General features: G+C 40.2%; 2 protein-coding genes and 1 long non-coding RNA gene across 4 annotated transcripts in view; 1 reads left to right on the top strand and 2 right to left on the bottom strand.

The window, feature by feature from the left end:
• Positions 1-347: 347 nt before the first annotated feature.
• On the bottom strand, positions 348-6,281 carry mospd1 (motile sperm domain containing 1). Of its 2 annotated transcripts, none has more exons than XM_028008770.1 (6): positions 6,137-6,281; positions 2,927-3,216; positions 2,750-2,825; positions 2,430-2,662; positions 1,594-1,755; positions 348-834 (listed from the first exon to the last, which is right to left on the bottom strand). In XM_028008770.1, exons 2-6 carry the CDS (start codon positions 3,066-3,068, stop codon positions 803-805), a joined length of 645 nt encoding a protein of 214 aa, XP_027864571.1. In that variant the 5' UTR covers positions 3,069-3,216; positions 6,137-6,281; the 3' UTR covers positions 348-802. The 2 variants fall into 2 exon arrangements, with proteins under 2 accessions (XP_027864571.1, XP_027864572.1); XM_028008771.1 differs by having other exon boundaries at positions 6,153-6,254.
• Positions 6,282-7,486: 1,205 nt separating this feature from the next.
• Positions 7,487-17,996, top strand: part of ints6l (integrator complex subunit 6 like) — a 14,298-nt gene continuing 3,788 nt past the window's right edge. The window contains exons 1-12 of the mRNA XM_028008762.1: positions 7,487-7,771; positions 7,889-7,966; positions 11,646-11,795; positions 13,705-13,794; positions 13,928-14,111; positions 14,204-14,329; positions 15,587-15,589; positions 15,870-16,033; positions 16,204-16,356; positions 16,439-16,571; positions 16,993-17,087; positions 17,171-17,281. Of these exons, the coding sequence (XP_027864563.1) occupies positions 7,661-7,771; positions 7,889-7,966; positions 11,646-11,795; positions 13,705-13,794; positions 13,928-14,111; positions 14,204-14,329; positions 15,587-15,589; positions 15,870-16,033; positions 16,204-16,356; positions 16,439-16,571; positions 16,993-17,087; positions 17,171-17,281 (1,398 nt within the window). The 5' untranslated portion in view covers positions 7,487-7,660. The remainder of the gene's footprint in view (positions 7,772-7,888; positions 7,967-11,645; positions 11,796-13,704; positions 13,795-13,927; positions 14,112-14,203; positions 14,330-15,586; positions 15,590-15,869; positions 16,034-16,203; positions 16,357-16,438; positions 16,572-16,992; positions 17,088-17,170; positions 17,282-17,996) is intronic.
• The window catches only part of LOC114139112 (uncharacterized), a 25,885-nt gene continuing 19,698 nt past the window's right edge, over positions 11,810-17,996 (bottom strand). Inside the window, exon 3 of the long non-coding RNA XR_003594387.1 lies at positions 11,810-13,195. This is a non-coding gene — a long non-coding RNA (uncharacterized LOC114139112). The remainder of the gene's footprint in view (positions 13,196-17,996) is intronic.

Below are 17,996 nucleotides of genomic sequence, written 5' to 3'. Positions count from 1 at the left end.
TAGATTTAGAAGAAATATTAAAAGTTGCAAGATGCGAGTAAATGTAAACATTTCTATTAAGTGGATTGTTTTCTAGCCTTATTTACGACTGCTGGACTGAATAGTCAGTGCGGGTTTATGTGACAGACTTGAGAATAATCATGCTTTTTGATTGGAGCTACTAGCACTACAACGCAGCTGCATTAAGACTTTATTAAACATGAGTTTCAATGTTACGTCAAACTTCGGTGAAATGTAAAAAGTGTCTCAAGGGTTTACGTGGGAGACAGAAGCAGCCACATGCACTTGAATGCATCGTCTTCAGTCTCGTGCTATGAAAGCTTCAAAACATCAATATGACCACAGTCACAGGTGCATATCATGACGTTTTAATGGCTTTATGTACACGTTTGCATGTAGATTTCTTCACACTCAAGTTAACCATATTGAGTCACACAATGGCAATAAAATTACGAAGAATGCATGACGGTCCAGGCGACGTCCCAAGCGCCTCGCGACTCTTCCCTGGCCGAGGCTCGGAGGCGGCGTCTGCTCAGCAAGAGTTCCCATAGAGCGTCCCGTTTTTTTTTTTTTTTTGTAACAGCCCAGAAAACATTTATATATTTGCAACCAATGTACTAAAATGTATTTGTCAGCGGATGGAGTTATGGAGCTCCACCAGAGCGCTGAGAGCTCTGCTCGTCGAAGTCGTGCCTCTGGTTCCACGATGTTGATAATCACAGTTACAGTCATTGTCACGTTTCTCTTCACGTCTCTTCATCGCTTAAAACGGTTTATCCTCGTCCTTTCAGCACAGTGCACTTCATGTACGTAGGATGACCATAGTCAGAAGACCTGGAAAATAAACAAACAGGAAAATGTTAGAAAAAAACACTAAAAAAAAAGAGAATTTCTTTTTTACACGAGGCAAACGTAGAGATGCACTAACTAGTCTCTCAAGTTTCTCTTCAAGCACTGTAATATATGCATAGGCATGTTGTAGTATGCAATGAATAGATTAATTGGATGATAAAATGAGCTTACATTAGGATAATTAAAAAAATTTTAAGGGCACTTTTGTTTCCAAAGATAATCCATTTTATTTATCACTTTGGTTGTGTGTGTTATTTCTGTCTATTTTTTTGGTTGTGCTTTAATTAAAATGTTTTCCACGTCCAGTGTTAAGTGTGTTTTGTCTTTTTCTTTTTTTTTGCTAAATGAAAGTTTAACCGTCCGTGAGAGAACGAACTTGCACTGTTATGTCATTATCAACATATTACTTGAAAATGGTCTCAAACCAATAACATTATCGTTTATCGCAATAATTACTGGGACAATTTATGGCCTTGGAAAATTTATCATGACAGACCAATATATAAAAATTAAAAAGAAGCATTTCTCCCCTTATTGTTGTGAGCAATTCTTAAAACAAAGACAAAATGATGGCAAAGTTGACTGGCGTTTGCAATTTGTGTAGCTAGCCGCAGTTAGCGCGGTTAGCATTACAGAAATCTCAGTCTCTGTGCGTACGCTGTACTTCAACTCATTTTTCAGAAAAAAAAATATCTGTCTGTATAAATTTCTCTGATTTAGTGAGTGTTTTTACAGCCTTACCAAGAACATAAGCAGCTACCAGTTTCTTGTTAACACTTAAGTGGAGGTAGACAGGCACAGTGGATTCTTGCTCCCCCAGCGTTGGAAGCATCAGGGCGATCATGCACACGAGTCCCAGCAGCACTGTGAGCAGACTGGGTCCTCCAGCAACGGGACGGCTCTCTGTGAATACAGGAAGCAGCATCGGAATGAATACCATGCATCGCTTGCCACAATTTACCTGCAATATTGAATATTATGATGACTTTAGAAATGATCTGCAGCTTGGAAATATTATTCCAAAAGTGGACAAAATAATTTTGTGCATTTGTACAATTCGAGGTTTTAGAACATTGAAGAAAGCAAAAGCAGATATTTGAAAGGTGAAAAAGATGTTTTAAGTGTGGTAGCTTTATTTTTGTGCTGCTATAACTTATTTTCAAAGGCAGATTTCTATCTAGGTTTGCGTATCAGTTCAACGTTGCCTTTGTGCTTGGAACCATAGACAACATTTTTTGTCTTTGAGCAAAAGTTCATTGTTGAAATACACAGTTCAAAGACAGAGACAGGGACATCTACAGACAGATGAGGCTTGGGGAAAAAGTTTCATTTCTTTCTAAATAAAATCCATTGCACCCTTGATATTATATCAGAGCATTTACTCAATATGTGGTATTAACTTGTCCCATACATATTTCAAAGTCTGAGTGGATGTGTGAAAAATTCTTCGATCAGTACATGTTTTAAAAACTTACTACAAAAATGTTTTCATGGCCTCAGATGAGTGAAAACACTAAGAAGTGGTTTCGTTGTTCTTTGGCTCCATCTAGTGGTGGTACGTCGCAACGGCCGCTTACCTGTCTGAAACGCAGTCTGCTCGAAAAACTCGCTGTCCGCAAACTGCTCCTTAATCCGGCGCTCCTCGTCTTGGCTCCTGGCGCTGGACGGCTCCTGCGAGGCCGAGGGACGGAGCGTGGCGGTCACCTCTTTGCGACCCAGCGCTTTCCGCTGACTTTGCTCCGACACCTGCAGTCGGAACTTGTCGTACGCGCCATAGTGGCACGGCCGGACGTCTCTGTGTCGGATTACTCTGCGTAGATGTGCAAGAATTTGACTTGATCGCCTTATTTATTTCGCCTGAGGCGAGAAGATGTGAGCGCGAGGAGTTTGCACTTACATGTCAACGCAACACTGCGGCTTGACGGCTCCCGTGGAATCAACCACAGTGTACTTGTTTGGCGCTGTGCACAGCACTGAAAGTGGGAGAAAAATAAATAAATAAATCATTAACATGAACATTTTCGATAATTTCATATGCCAAAAGAAAGAAATATATCGACTATTTGCCCCCTACCTTTGAATTTGAGCGCGAACTCATAGGGATTGTAGAGGGTGAGCACCTGCTTATGAGACGACTGCTCATCCGCGTAGAAGACGAGCTCGGTCGGGAACACGAACACAGGAAGGTTTCCCTCCGCTAGCTGGTGCTGCTGCATTGGCTCCGGCTGAGCTCTGCCCCCTCCCTGTCCACTCTCTGACCGGGCCCCCCCAGTCTTCTCAAGCAACTACCCAACGGTGGGAACACCCCGACAAACGTAGAAAGAGCTAGCACCGCTCTCAGCTCCTCAGGGCCATGGCGTGCTCCTGTGAAGAGCCACATGAACAAAAGAGGTGACCAAGACCTGAACTTTTCTGGATAACGGTGCTATCTGTGCAAGATATTAAATTAAATAAGAAATTAAACAGATATTAAGTGTTCTTTACTATTGTGCTAACTGTATCTTATCCAGAAAAATGTATTCGTTTAAGTAGAGATGTACCATTTAAATGGGCAGAGCCTGACATCAGCTAGTTTTTCCTTCATGGGCCAAAACATTGAAAAACAAATAATCATCTTGTTTGTTTTTTTTGGAATGTAATGGTACGGAGTCCCCTAGGGGACATGGGGAATCTTTTTTCTTTTGCGTTACCTCGCAATACTGTACTGGTCAGTTATGCAGCATAATTGAACACTGTAAGCCTTTCTTACGGTGGGCGCCGTACTTTCTGCTTTAATATAAGGTTATGTGAGGTTTGTCCATGAATGTTGGTATCTTTTTGTGAAATATCTGAAGTTTTATATCTTTCTTTAGGATAGAAAGGCGCCACAAACCTACGATATAAACAGAAACCTTCTGTAAGTAGGAAAGAAATAAAAACACATTATAATTTGGACTATTTCTGAGTTATTATCGCGGGTAATAAATCATCTGACAGTTTTGATTGTGTCTCTGTTGTGTTCTAGTCTGAATGGTTTAAAGAGCTGCTTTCAGTGCCGCTCCATCTCAGCCTTAACAGACATAAACATGCAGTAAAAAATAAATCAATTTTCAATCAGTGTTTTGCACCAAACAGTTTTTACTATTAACAAGTTTTTATTATTAAAAACACGACAAACTAATGATGGTAAAGGGATTAACTCTGGGTTAACTCAGGGAATCTCATCTGTCCGTGTATCAATCAACTCCAAACCTTTTCTTTGTTCTGTCACAATTATCGATTTATTCCATTTTGATGATCAGGCTCCAAACTTTGCAAGGACTGACCGCCCCGCTCACCGCTTCCTAATACACACAAAGCCAGTATCCTTCCCATTCATACCTGGTGACGTCACGTCGACACACCTAAGTGTCAAAGCCTCCTGCTCCTGTCATATCAATAATTACTTATTTCATTCATATGGCTCTTATAGAGCCTCAGTGAAAACTTGTTTATTATTATTAACTGTTTGGTGCAAAACACTGATTGAAAATCGATTTATTTTTTACTGCATGTTTATGTCTGTTAAGGCTGAGATGGAGCGGCACTGAAAGCAGCTCTTTAAACCATTCAGACTACGAACACAACAGAGACACAATCAAAACTGTCAGATGATTTATTACCCGCGATAATAACTCAGAAATAGTCCAAATTATAATGTATTTTTATTTCTTTCCTACTTACAGAAGGTTTCTGTTTATATCGTAGGTTTGTGGCGCCTTCCTATCCTAAAGAAAGATATAAAACTTCAGATATTTCACAAAAGATTCTAACATTCATGGAAAAACCTCACATGACCTTATATTAAAGCAGAAAGTACGGCGCCCACCGTAAGAAAGGCTTACAGTATTCAATTATGCTGCATAACGGACCAGTACAGTATTGCGAGGGAACGCAAAAGTTTTGCGAGGGAATGCAAAAGAAAAAAATTCCCCATGTCCCCTAGGGGGCTCCGTATAATGGAAATGTAAACTTTTGACTTTTTTTTTTTACTTACATGCACTTTTACTTGATCACTGGGTAAAATAAATCAAAGTGTCTGCTAGGCATGAACTAAGTGGTGTAACCAGAAAGCTGGTGGTATGTGGAGGTCATCTTGAGGAGTGGGAGTGGGAAGAGGAAGCGTGGTTTCAAAACAGAGTATAAATTTTCTGCTTGATTCAAAGCTGTAAAACATGGCAAAGAACCTCCGAAATTCGACCTATAATCGTTTTCGGTCTTTATGTCTTATGGTTCTCTGAAAAAATTGAAATAGGTCAAAATCTGATGAAGTGGGTCAGACCAGAGAGAAAACTGTGAAACAGTTTAAACAGGTAGAGGCTGATCAGTGTTAATACACATCTGGAACAAAAGTCTTAACTTTAAATAAAGTAGGTGTGTGAAAAAAATTTCCTGAAAATACTTGGTAGGTAGTTATGTTATTCTGTTTTTCTACTAAAAACTTGACAACAACACCTAAAATTTAAAGAACAAGAATGATTTCCTGATATTTTAATTTCTACCGTAACTGTAAGGCAGTATGATCGAAAAAAATGCCGAACACGCTACGCTCCACGCAGTTTGACAAATACATTTCACACAAACGCAAGGTTGTTGGGTAAAAAAACAACAACCAAAACAGCGTTAGTATGTGGGGTAACTCCCAATAAAAGGACATGATGTCGGAGTTTAACCCTCGAGACAGGTGGAGTCCGCGCGGCTGGTCACGTGGCCCTCGGTCTGTTTACATGGATACGCGGTTGGATCTCGGTGACCGAGCCTAGTGTCGCAACACTTTCTATGTTGGCCATAATTATTACTATGGAATCACGACGTTATTGGCAAAAAAATAAATTAATAATAATAATAAAAAAAATAAATAATAATAATAATAATAATAATAATAATATATATATATATATATATATATATATATATATATATATATATATATAGTCGTATTTGTGTTGGTTTTTATGCAGGGTAAATAATCATGATATGCACAAATTTTCTTTAAATTATTCCATAAGGGCTTACTCATAATTGGGATATCGATATTTTACTCGTGGCGACTGTAAGCTAAAAGTAACGTCACCATGTTTTGACCCTGCCACCGTTGCAACACATCTTTATACAGCATTATTGTGCCTCTGTTTACTAGCCTAGCATTAGCCAGCTAGGATATCTCCAGCTAATAGCAACTTCACGTTGTACCGCTGCTGTGTCATAACAGAGGAGGAAGCATATAGTTGTTTAAAGGATACAGAGGGTAAGAACGACACGTTACCTTGTTGTCAACATACGTTTATGAGGAATACGCCAGGCACAACAGGCGTCTGTAATCCCACCCTGTTGTCTCTCTTTAGCCTTTTTTCTTTATGCTGCGGACGGCGCGGTGCATGCTGGGACGGAGGAGGGCAGCGGTAACGTGTTTATTATAATTTCATAACGTCTGAAAACAGTGGAAATCCCCTCTAACCACCGCTGCAAAAGAAATTTGACCTTTAATAGACAAATGTCACCTGAGATTCAGAAATAATTTGTTTCAGCATCGGCAATTAGCCTACAGAACCGATTATGCTTTGAACTCTAGTGAACAGATTTTGTTATTTTTCTTCTTGAGGTGAATGACAAAAATATTTGTCAGTCCAATTTAACATAGACTTTCTGCAACAGTGCATGCCTACTAAGCCTTAAATTGACTATTTGTGGAGGTATAAATGAACAAATATTCTAAACACAACCACATACAGTATATTCCAACTGTTTCTAGCTTTTGTAAAATAAAATGGAACCTTGAATCTACAATTATATTTCAATAATAATAATAGTGATAAAAGTAATAATTAAATTTAGCAAGCCAAACAAATCTGGAGTTTTCAACTCTACTATATATATAAAAAATGTGAATTAAAAATTTTCCTTGTAATGTAATGTTCGTTATTGCCCCTGACAGACATTTATTAAAGCTGAACCTGTTGCACGAGTGTTCTTACTGCATTTATTTCACATCTGATAAACATTTTTTGCCTATTTGAGTGATGTATTTCCTGTCCTGCTGAATGTGACATTTTATCTATATTTTTTTTCCGCTGGTCTTCACAGCGTTAGAGTACGTTTTTATCCTCCGTTGCAAATATCTCTCAGGAGCGACATAAACATGAGTTTGACATCGCGTTCACGTTGCGAAATGTGAACGCTGTCTCGCTGTGTTGTGGTGTGTTTAAGGTCCTTCTGAAAAGCTCCTTGAACGCAGCACAAGAAGGGAAGCATAGTGAGAGAGCAGCTGCGTTATTGAACGAGGAGGCGGGATAAAGTGGGAACTGACAAGAAATGTCACTTCTTATTATGATTTATATATAAATAGAACCAATAATTTTTATTTTTTTTTTGGTTGTTGTTTTTTTCTTTGTAGGTATTTCAGCTCAGGAAAACACATTACTGGAGCAAACACATTTTTACCAATAATCTGTTAGCTCCACATATTGAACCTACTATTGGTGCAAACCGTTACTACCTCTTTATATAACTATATTTACAGGGGGCGTGGTCAACAGACCGGGGCTTGGCCAATGGGCTCGCAGTTTGGGGAGCGGGGCGTTCCATTCGGTTAGGAGCAGAAGTTGAACAGCGCGAGCTGTGAAACAGCCTCAGAAAGGCAGACACAGAGAGGGCAGACCTCTGCTGGAGGGGGGGGGCTTATTATAACAAATATATATGCACACATGAGTGAACTGTTTGGCTGCACGATAGCTCATATGTGGGTAACGGTTATTTTAGAAAAGCATACCACCGCGGCTTTACATTTAAAATGCCTATTTTAGTTTTTCTGTTAGACACGTCCGCCTCTATGAATCAGCGCACTTATTTGGGTACGACGTATCTGGACGTTGCTAAAGGCGCGGTTGAGATCTTTATGAAGGTAAAGATGGATTCTACCCGGATTTCTTCAGCAAGCTCGCACCTTTGGCGAGCTCAGGGTTCCTTGGCGAAAGTCGGTAAACATTAATATATGCTGTTTTGGTTTTCTTTTTGACAGCTGCGTGCCCGAGACCCGGCTAGTAGAGGCGACAGGTACATGCTAGTTACATTCGATGAGCCACCATTCGGAGTGAAGGTAATTAGCAAATGATGCCATTTTCACACTTCCAAGTCGAACGTGTTTGTCTGTCAGTGAGACTTTATTTTCCTTCAAGTTCGCCGGTGGCGAAAAAACGGCAAATTACTGCTCCAAACAGCCGCAGACCCGGAGCCGCACTGCATCCGAACATCCAGCGGACATTTTGCTTTTGTGTCGAGAAAACTCTCGGGCGTTGAGATGGAGGCGGGGAAATTTATTATCCCTCGTGACGTCACTCGTTTTTCACAGAACCGCACGCAGATTGGCCGAGGCCCCCGCCAGTCACGTTTCACCCCGCCCCCTTCATCAAAGTTGCACTCCCATTGGCCGTCCCTGGATGAAAGTTGATAAGCCCCGTTCATCATGAGATTCTCTTTATGTTTGTACGACTTCGCTGGAACAGAATTATCATCATTCACATGATAATTATTTGTCATACTGATGCTGTGAGAGGCTTCCTGCATAGAAACTCCCGGTAATTGCCTCACACAGAAAAAAACAGGACATGCAACCTCTCAATCTCTGCAGCAGTTTCCCCGCTTCCTGCCATAAAAGCAGATGTACTCATCCCTATTCTATTGACTTGTTTATGGCTTGGCACACATCTCAGAGGTTTTCCCTACCCCTTAAAGCACAATCCCAAGTATGCACACAAACCCCCAAATTACGTAATTTCCTTCAGTGGCTGTTCCATATTGTGGAATTCATCAGGCTGGCCCAACTTGTGTCTACAGGCTACAGCGCCTTGCAAAAGTATTCACTTCCCTTTAACTTTTACACATTTCATCACATCACAATGCATTCTCAAGGTGATTTTATGAAAGACCAAAATAAAGTGGTGAACAACTGTGAAGTGTAATACAAAGGTTGCATGTGTTTAAACTTTGATTTCCAGTTAAAAATGTGAAAAGTCTGGTGTGGATTAGTAATAAAAAATTTTTCCCTGTTTTACAAAATACAAACAATACTGAGCTAATCTGAATGTTAAGGATATTTATCTTTAACTTTGCATCACGTTTTAAGAAGTTTAAAATCAGATTTTTGCTTTGTGCACTTGTGTCACGAATCAAATCGCTATAATTAATGTCCACAAAGAGCGTCTCCAAAGCCTTACAGTGCAATGCAAACATATCTGAACCACAAACCTCTTTATTTGTTGAAGTGAAAGGAGAACAATAGTTTTCCACAGTTACTACAAATAAAAATCTGAAGTTTACAAAATGCATATACATATTCAACGCCCCGAAATAAAATCCAGCACAACCAAACAAGCTTAGGTGGATATCTTTTTGGATAAAAACTGTAGCTTCTATGCAAATCTAAAGAAAAAAAACAGTAGCTAATAAGATTTGTTTTTAAAAAGCTAAAAGACTTACAGGACCTTATAGATTTATGATGACACTTTCTCCACTAATAATATATTGATGTACAAAGCCCAACTGCAGACTGTTTGAAAAGGCAAATATGTTTCAGTATAACTGGAAACAATGCAAGTCGAGTCCACGCTTGCCTTTTTCATCTTCTAAAATTGCATAAATGATATTGACCCCACCCTACTTCCTTTTTATATATATATATATATATATATATATATACTGTATATTTTAGTACCCTGCCAGGGCATTCTTTTGTGGGCTCCAATGTCCCCCATTTTTTGAAAGTAGGTTGACAGGAAAGGGGGAAGGAGGGAGGGGGAAGGCACGCGGCAAACGCCGCCGGGTCCGGGAGTCGAACCTGCGACAGCCGCGTCGAGGACCCAAGACCTCCAAACATGGGTCGCGCTATCCCCCACGCCGCCACGCCCCCTACTTCCTTTTAGGCTGCATGTATCACTGGTCTAATTGAATCTTAAAAGTCTAACTTTATCAATGTCGTTTATAGTTTTGGTTTTTAATAGAAAATTGAACGTGTTTAATTGTTTATCATTGTCCAGCACTAGCTTGGATCAAATATGCATGCGTTAGAGCGGCCTAGTCAAAGTCCAGGCCTAAATGGACCTGTCGGTAACTAAAGAAAATGACTGAAATGACACTATCTGCATCAACCTTTTTTTTTTTCCCCCCCACGTAACCCACAGCAGAATAACTGTTTTTAGCTCATGTCCCCACAGTGGGAGTTTCACTGCTCGCAAGTGTGAAACGGGTGCAAAACCGTCACAGGTCGGTGCTGTAGCTTTCGCAACAATTTGTAAATGCGGCCAACTGACAAACCTCTTGGGCATCACACACCTCGATCAAACAAACCAGGATGTGATTCTCTTTCCGTCTCATAAAGCCGTCCGCGGCGCTGCCGCCTGACAGGGCTTTCCCTCGTCTGTGCAGCGAGTCTTGAACTGCTCTCTCTTCCCCTCCCTCTGGCTATTTGTGGCCCGCTCCGTGAGCCGCGCTGAGCTTCACAGTGAAAAGATGGGGTGGTACTGATTGGGGCCGGTGTGTGATTGCACATTCACAGATGCAATAAATTGTTGATGTCGAGGAAGGGGAAGAGAGAGAGAAAGAGAGAGAGAGCGCGAGCCGTTGAGATAGGCTTGTGCAGAAATATTCTGTAGTCTGAATTATTGAGCGCAGCGTTTCTTCTGATCTATGCAGGATAGTCTGGGTCTGATGGGGCTGAAGTGATTAATTGTGATGAACCCATTATTCAAATAATCATCAGCTAACTTACTAATCGATTAATCGTTAAATGGATTCAAAAAAGGCAAATTGCTGACAAAAACCCCAACATATTCAGAGCAGTATTTAAGCCAAAACTGTCCAAAATATATATACATTTTGCACTTAGGATGAAAACACCTTTGTCCGTAAGGATGTTTTACCCAAAATGCCTTAGTTTTAGCTTCACTCAGTTCAGAATCACTAAAGAAATGTTTATTTTCTCAGTAAAAAAAAATCATTGAATTATTTGTTTGTACATTTTAACATATTTCTAATATTGTGGTTAAATGACAAATCTGTATAATGTGCCAATTAAAAAAAAAAATCCGATTAATTGTCAGAATAGTCAATAAAATAGTCGATTAGTAAAATAATTGTTACTTGCACTTACAGCCCTTGTGTTTGGTAACTTTAACGTTATCATTCTGAATGCATGACAGTTATTGTACGATCTCCTAATACTCATGTAGCTGCATGCTCGTCCTACAAGAATCTGTTGCTGTTCACCTTTGTGTGTTTGCAGCCTCTTACCCTCCTGCTCTCAGCAGAGGAAGATGTAAAGCTTGCAGGTCATCCTTAGATTAAGCATAAAGCTGCAGCACTAAAGCAGTTGACCCCGTAGGTAAAAGTGGAAAAGCAGTTGCACACTCGCGCTCCCTCCTGTGGGAGTAAAAGTCTCCCGCAGAGGATGTACAGCAGTGGGAAGTTCCTCTTACGCACGAACTAAACGGCCGTCTCTGAACTTCAGCGTTCATCGGCCTGCGGTCGGTTACGTTGCGTCACTCAGAACCGACTTTACTTTCTCCCCCGGCCACCAAAAAAGGATCTGAATCATTTAATCGGTTTGATTTGCATGAGAACAAAACTTGTTGTTTTTTTTCCTTCTTCTTCTTTTTTGTAATAACATAGCATGCATACGTGTGGGTGTGCGTCTATTTTAAGTCGGTAGATGTTTGCCGACTTCGGGCCTTTTCTCCGGCGCCTGTTTCTCTCAACCTGAACTCAGTCTGTTTGCGTTTCAGGCAGGCTGGAAGGAGAACCATGCTACCTTCATGTGCGAGCTGAAGAACCTGCAGGCGTCTGGGCTCACCAGGCTTGGGCATGCACTCCGCACAGCGTTCGACCTGCTCAACCTCAACCGCCTCGTCTCTGGCATTGACAACTATGGACAGGTATCGTAACAAGCCACGATCACTGAGCTTTGAGGCAGTATTTTTCAGGTTGTTATAGTTTTTATTGTTTTGTTGCCTCCTGGTTGGTTCGTTGATATGCTTTTGGAGTAATTTTGGCCACCACTGTTCCATTTTTTTCTCCATTTATGGAAAACAGACACAAGTTGACTTTGTTTCTAATCTGTTTTTTAAATGTTCTTGGGGCTAGGGCATGCTGTGTTGCTTTTTGAGATCTGTTAGCCTACTTCCTGTGCCACACAGGTTCTTACTAAGTGATTTCTTGAATCTACAGGTCAAGAAATCACTTGACCTGTGACTGGACGGCTAGTTAAGCTGAACCAAAACATTATAGTTTATCAGAGTTCATATTGCATTTAACAGATGATTATATATTCAGTTTGATTTGACCAGTTTTTTAACTTTAATAAAGAATTGATCATTTGAAAACTGTTTGTTGAATTTTCTTAGATTCTTATCATCTGATATTCGGATTTATTTAAAACATTTCAGTGAGACAAAAAAAAGTGCAAAATGGAACATTTTGATTGCAATATTTTACGTCATTGTAACTACAAATTCTTCTTACTCTTGTTAACTAACAAAATATACTTAAAAATAAAGAAAATTAATTAACTGACATGAAGTAGTACAATGGTTAAGTACATGAGTATGAAACGGTTTGTTTACAAGTATGAACTATGGAAGTAGACTGGGACAAAATGGCAAAGCTCAGGTACAAAATGCGAGAAATATGATATGAAAGATGTTTTCTACTAATTTAAGCAAGATTTGTAGCTTTATGGACAAGAAAACGAACCTTTTGATCCTTTTAATACAAGTTAATAAGATTTTTTTGTGTTTTTCTTACTTTTTATTCACTCTTTTGTCTAAAAATAGCGAGGGGAAAATTGTCTTTTAGATGTTGCCTAATCCAATCAACATTCCCCCCTTTTTTTATCTCGCTCTCTCCGCTAGAAGGCAGAAATGGATTACTACAGTAAGACAACTTTTGTACATCAGGAGTGTGTGAATCTGCTTAAGCATTCCCCATGTGTGTGAATTAGAGGAGACTGACCTCTGCTGCGCTGCCCTCAACTAGTAGCACAAGGACATTATGACACAAAGCAAAGATTAGCCGCAGCTACAGCGGGCTCATGTTGGATATTACATGCTGACTTCTGTTTAAACATTTCTGTAAAGATTATGTCATTAGCTTAAGCCAGCAAGTGGAATTTCTTTTGCTCAGAGCCAAGATTCAGGTTGTGGAGTATAAAGGCAGGAAAGCAGAGTAGTGAAATTCCCTTGGGCTGGAATGATTAATCGTATTAATCACGATCAATCGATTATTTAAACAATTATCAACTGATTTAGTAATCGATTAATCAACTGGAGTATGTGGACTCCAAAAAAGACTATTTACTGATGGAACAACACACCCAGAGTGGTAAGCAACAAACATTAAAAATATATATATATATACGTATATAAAAAAAAACGCTTTGTAAATATGTTCTACCCAGAAATCCTAAAGTGTCATAGTTTTCGTTTCACCCGATTCAAATTCTGTAAAAACCTAAATCTCCCATTAAGCTTCTTTTGCTCTCCGATTATTAATCAGTTAACAAAAAAATTAATCAATTTCTCTTCATATGAACAAAATGTTTGTTTTCTTATTTAAAAATGGATTTGTATTCCTTTTTTATTTGCATATTTTAATGTGTTTCTAGTATTGTATATGCATATTCAAGAGGTTAAATGAAGAATTTGTATAATGTGTAAGATAGTTTTTTATACGACTAATCGATTAATTGTCCGAATAATCGATTACTGAAATAATCGTTAGCTGCGGCCCTAAAATGGACTCGCTGCTCTTCAGCCTGCTTGCTGAATGCGGCTGTTTTCCCTTCAGGGCCGCAACCCATTCTTCCTGGAGCCATCTGTGATCATTACCATCACTGATGGGAATAAGCTCACAAACAGCTCCGGGGTGCCAGATGAGGTGAGACACACGCAGACACAAGTAACACCAACATCCTCCGTTTCATAGCAGCACCAGCAGTACAGCTGCCGCTTCGGAAGCTTCTTAGCTCTTTGTGTTGTAGTAACGTTGACTGTCTCGAACCGCCGTGCAGCTGCACCTGCCGCTGAACTCCCCTCTGGCTGGCAGCGAGCTCACCAAAGAGCCTTTTCGCTGGGACCAGCGGCTGTTCGCTCTGGTGCTGAGGCTGCCGGGAGCAGCCGCGCCGGACAACGAGCAGCTCGGCAGCGTCCCCACAGATGAGTCGGCGATCACGCAGATGTGTGAAGTCACGGGAGGTTTGGCCTTTTCTTCTTCGCCTCCTTCTTCGGTTCGTTGGTTGAGTTTTTTCCGCTGGACGAGAACTCATTGTGAAGTTTGATCCTCTCAGGACGGTCGTACTGCGTGCGAACACAACGGATGCTAAACCAGTGTCTGGAGTCTCTGGTGCAAAAGGTTCAAAGCGGCGTCGTCATCAACTTTGAGAAGACCGGGCCGGATCCGCCTCTCGGAGAAGGTGAATTTTTGATGCACACACAACTTAAAAGCTGCAGGTGGAACAATGCTGGCATCCACCTTGAAAAAGTTAAGACTGAGTCCAGTCAGGTGCATACAATTAAATAGCACACGTTTTGATCCTTTTAATACAAGTAAGTAAGATTTTTTTTGTGTTTTTCTTACTTTTTATTCACTCTTTTGTCGTGAACATTTCCTACAGGTAACTGAAGCAAACATAATATTGACAGGAAACAGTATTTTTAACGTTTGAACAAAACAACTGATCCACCTCCTGGTTTGTTTCATTGATTGGTGACATGAGAGTTTCTAGGGGAAAGAAAGCTTTGCAAAAGTATTCACAGTACATTGCATCTCATTACAACAATGTACCCTAATAGTGGCGCACAACTCTGAACTGAAAATACAACTATTCAAGTTTTTCACTACGATAACTTTAAATACAGTCCAATGAAACCAGAGAGTGCATCCTTAAAAAGTCTGGCAAAGTCTTAAATTCTCATGCATGTGTTAAGGCCTTAAAATGTCTTGAATTTAGATTAAAACATCATTTGGCTTTTAATATGTTAATCACAGGTCTTAAATTTGATCTTGACAGGACTGATTAATCTTTTATATTTTATGAGGTTTTTTTCTCTCAAGATTTTTCTGTTTGACAAACGTTTGAGTCGCACTCAGGCGTCTTCATTGCATTCTGTGACTCAAGACAGTTGAGGCTACCGCTAACTAGCTACTAATATGTCATTGCTAGCTAGCTAGCTTTCTATCGTGGATAAGTTCAATTTTATCCTCTCGGCCGCTGGGCGAAGTTTGTACGTGGAGAGATGGGTCGTAATTTATATTCATAGTGGCCTTAAAAAGTCTGAAATCTGAGTTGGTGGGACCTGCAGAAACCCTTAAACCAACTGCCATCAGAGGTCACCTAATTGGTAAAGAACGTTAGTGAACAACATTCATCATGAAGGCCAAGGAGCACAGGAGAGAGATCATGAAGGAAGTTGTGGAGAATTCTTAATCAGGATTGCTTCTTAAAAAAATATTCCAAACCTTAATCATCTTCCCATCCAAGCCATCATCTAAATATTGGAAAGTATGTCACAACTTTTGGCTAAACCAAGATATGGTCGTCCACCTCAATCGTCAGGCCTTGTCATCAGAACTTGTAAAGATAGTAGGCAAGACGAGGGCCGTAATACCGCAGCTGGTTTGTCTGGTTTGCAGTTTTCCAGAAACAACAACCAGAGCAAACATGTGGAAGAAGGTTGGTCAGATGAGTCAGAAGTTAAACATTGTGGCCTACATGGACGATGTGATATAGATACGTAGAAAACCAGTCTTGTACATCCCTGAATATGGGGCTTGCTTTTTAGTTTTTAGTTTTTTATAGAAAGTACCAATAAAATACATATAGGTTTTTAGTTATAATGTGACAAATGTGGAACATTTGCAAGGCACTGTGTATAAGCTGTGTTAAAGATCCTAAATGGTAGCAATATCTGCATATTTATTGGGTTTGTTCTGTTGTTTCTTGACTGTTTTAGACAACTCTGTGGAGTCCAGTCGTCCCGTTTCAACCTTCAACGCACAGCCCTGGCACAGCTGCCACAAACTAATCTATGTTCGACCAAACCCAAAGACAGGGGTCCCGGTCGGCCACTGGCCCATACCAGAGTCTTTCTGGCCGGACCAGAACTCTCCAAGCCTGGTGAGCAGTTCTGTGTTAGTCTGCTGCTTTTATTTCGGCTTTCTCATCTACTATTTTGTTGCGATTTATGGGTTTTTCTTGGTGTATTTGAGGTACTGTCAGAGTATCCAGCAATTCAAATCTTTGAGCTAAATTCCTGTGCTGAATTCATTTCTTCATGTTCCCCCCAGCCGCCTCGCACTGCTCACCCCGTGGTGCGTTTCTCCTGTGTGGACTGTGAGCCCATGGTGATTGACAAACTTCCCTTTGACAAATACGAGATGGAGCCATCCCCACTCACCCAGTACATCCTGGAAAGGAAATCCCCGCACATGTGCTGGCAGGTAGGCTGAACGCCGGTCGGGTTTCCCCTGTTTTTCCCGTGGCTGTGATGTTTAACTGGATCGTTTGACACCTCGTCCTCAGGTTTTTGTTAGCAGCAGTGGGAAGCAAAACGACCTCGGAAAACCGTTTGGCTACCTCAAGGCCAGCACCGCCCTGACCTGTGTTAATCTGTTTGTCATGCCTTACAACTATCCGGTCCTTCTTCCGCTCCTCGGTAAGACTCCCAGCACTAATCCACAGAATGCCTGGGTCAGTAGATCACAGCTGGTGCCAAATTCAAAATGGCCTCCTGGTCACAGCATCGACGTTATTTATCATTTAACCGATTTTATTGAATGATTAATCTATTTTATAGAGCGATTAATTGGCTGTATTAATTGTTTTTTAGAGCTGGTGCTCAATTCAAAATGGCTTCCTGATCATCACATCAATGTTATTGCTCAATTAACCAATTTTATCTAACGATTAATTGATCTTAATCAATCGATTAATCTACTTTATTGAGCCATTGATTGGTTTATTCATTGTTTTTAGAGCTGGTGCTTAATTCAATGGCTTAATCAATTGATTAATCTATTTGCTCACTTACCCTGAGTTGCTAAAAATGTCTCCAGCAACCTTTTTTCTCCTTTCAGACGATTTATTTAAAGTTCACAAATTCAAACCAAACCTGAAGTGGCGACAGGCCTTCGAGATGTACCTGAAGACGATGCCTCCGTACTACCTGCTGGTAAACACCACTCGGCGTTCTCTGGTGTTGCTTTTATTGGTTGATTTATTTCACCCAAACACTGTTCTGCTATCTGCTGACAGCCCTTAAAAAAGGCAATGAGGATGATGGGAGCACCAAACCTCATCGCCGACACAATGGACTGCGGCTTGAGTTATAGCATAATTTCATACCTGAAGAAGCTCAGCCAGCAGGTAAGCAGCAGTGAGGGATGGAGAAACATCCTAATGTAATCCAAACATACTGTTACTGTAAATGTTTATCCATTCCACCACATCCTGAACACATCAGTTATGAATATTTAGTTCATTGTCTCTATATCTATTATTTACTTGTTGCCTCCAGGCGATTTGTATAGAACATTTCAGCTACCAGGCAGTTAAAGTGCTTTACACCAGAACATAAAACAAGCACTTAATGGCACATTTTGTCAAATGTCATCATCCATGTCATCAAGCAAATATAGATCAAATATATTGATCAATGTTCCACTTACTACTTATTGAAGAAAACTATGAATAGGTGGATTTTTGGCCCTAATTTAAAGGAACTCCGTGTTTCAGCATATTTTCAGTTTTCCGGAAGTTTGCTCCAGATTAGTGGAGCATAGAAGCTGAAATGCTGCTGCTCCATGTTTGGTTCTGGCTCTGCGGATGCAGACGAGGCTAATTGGCTAATTACTTATTTCCTCTTTTTGTCCATCTGAAACTATAGCAGCTTCCACATTTATTATTATTATTATTATTATTAACAGCCTCATATTATTACTATTTAGCTGAAAAATTATAATGCCCAGCACAAAATGTTTTAACTCATTCTCACACTTTCAGTTTTTCATGGTAGATTCCATAAGTATTAAAGTGTCTTTTGAACTTTTGATTAACGCTCCATGACTTCCTGTTTTCGAGA

Source organism: Xiphophorus couchianus, chromosome 23 (genome assembly GCF_001444195.1).
Source record: "Xiphophorus couchianus chromosome 23, X_couchianus-1.0, whole genome shotgun sequence".
Taxonomy (NCBI): domain Eukaryota; kingdom Metazoa; phylum Chordata; class Actinopteri; order Cyprinodontiformes; family Poeciliidae; genus Xiphophorus; species Xiphophorus couchianus.
This window is presented reverse-complemented; position numbering and strand designations above follow the sequence as displayed.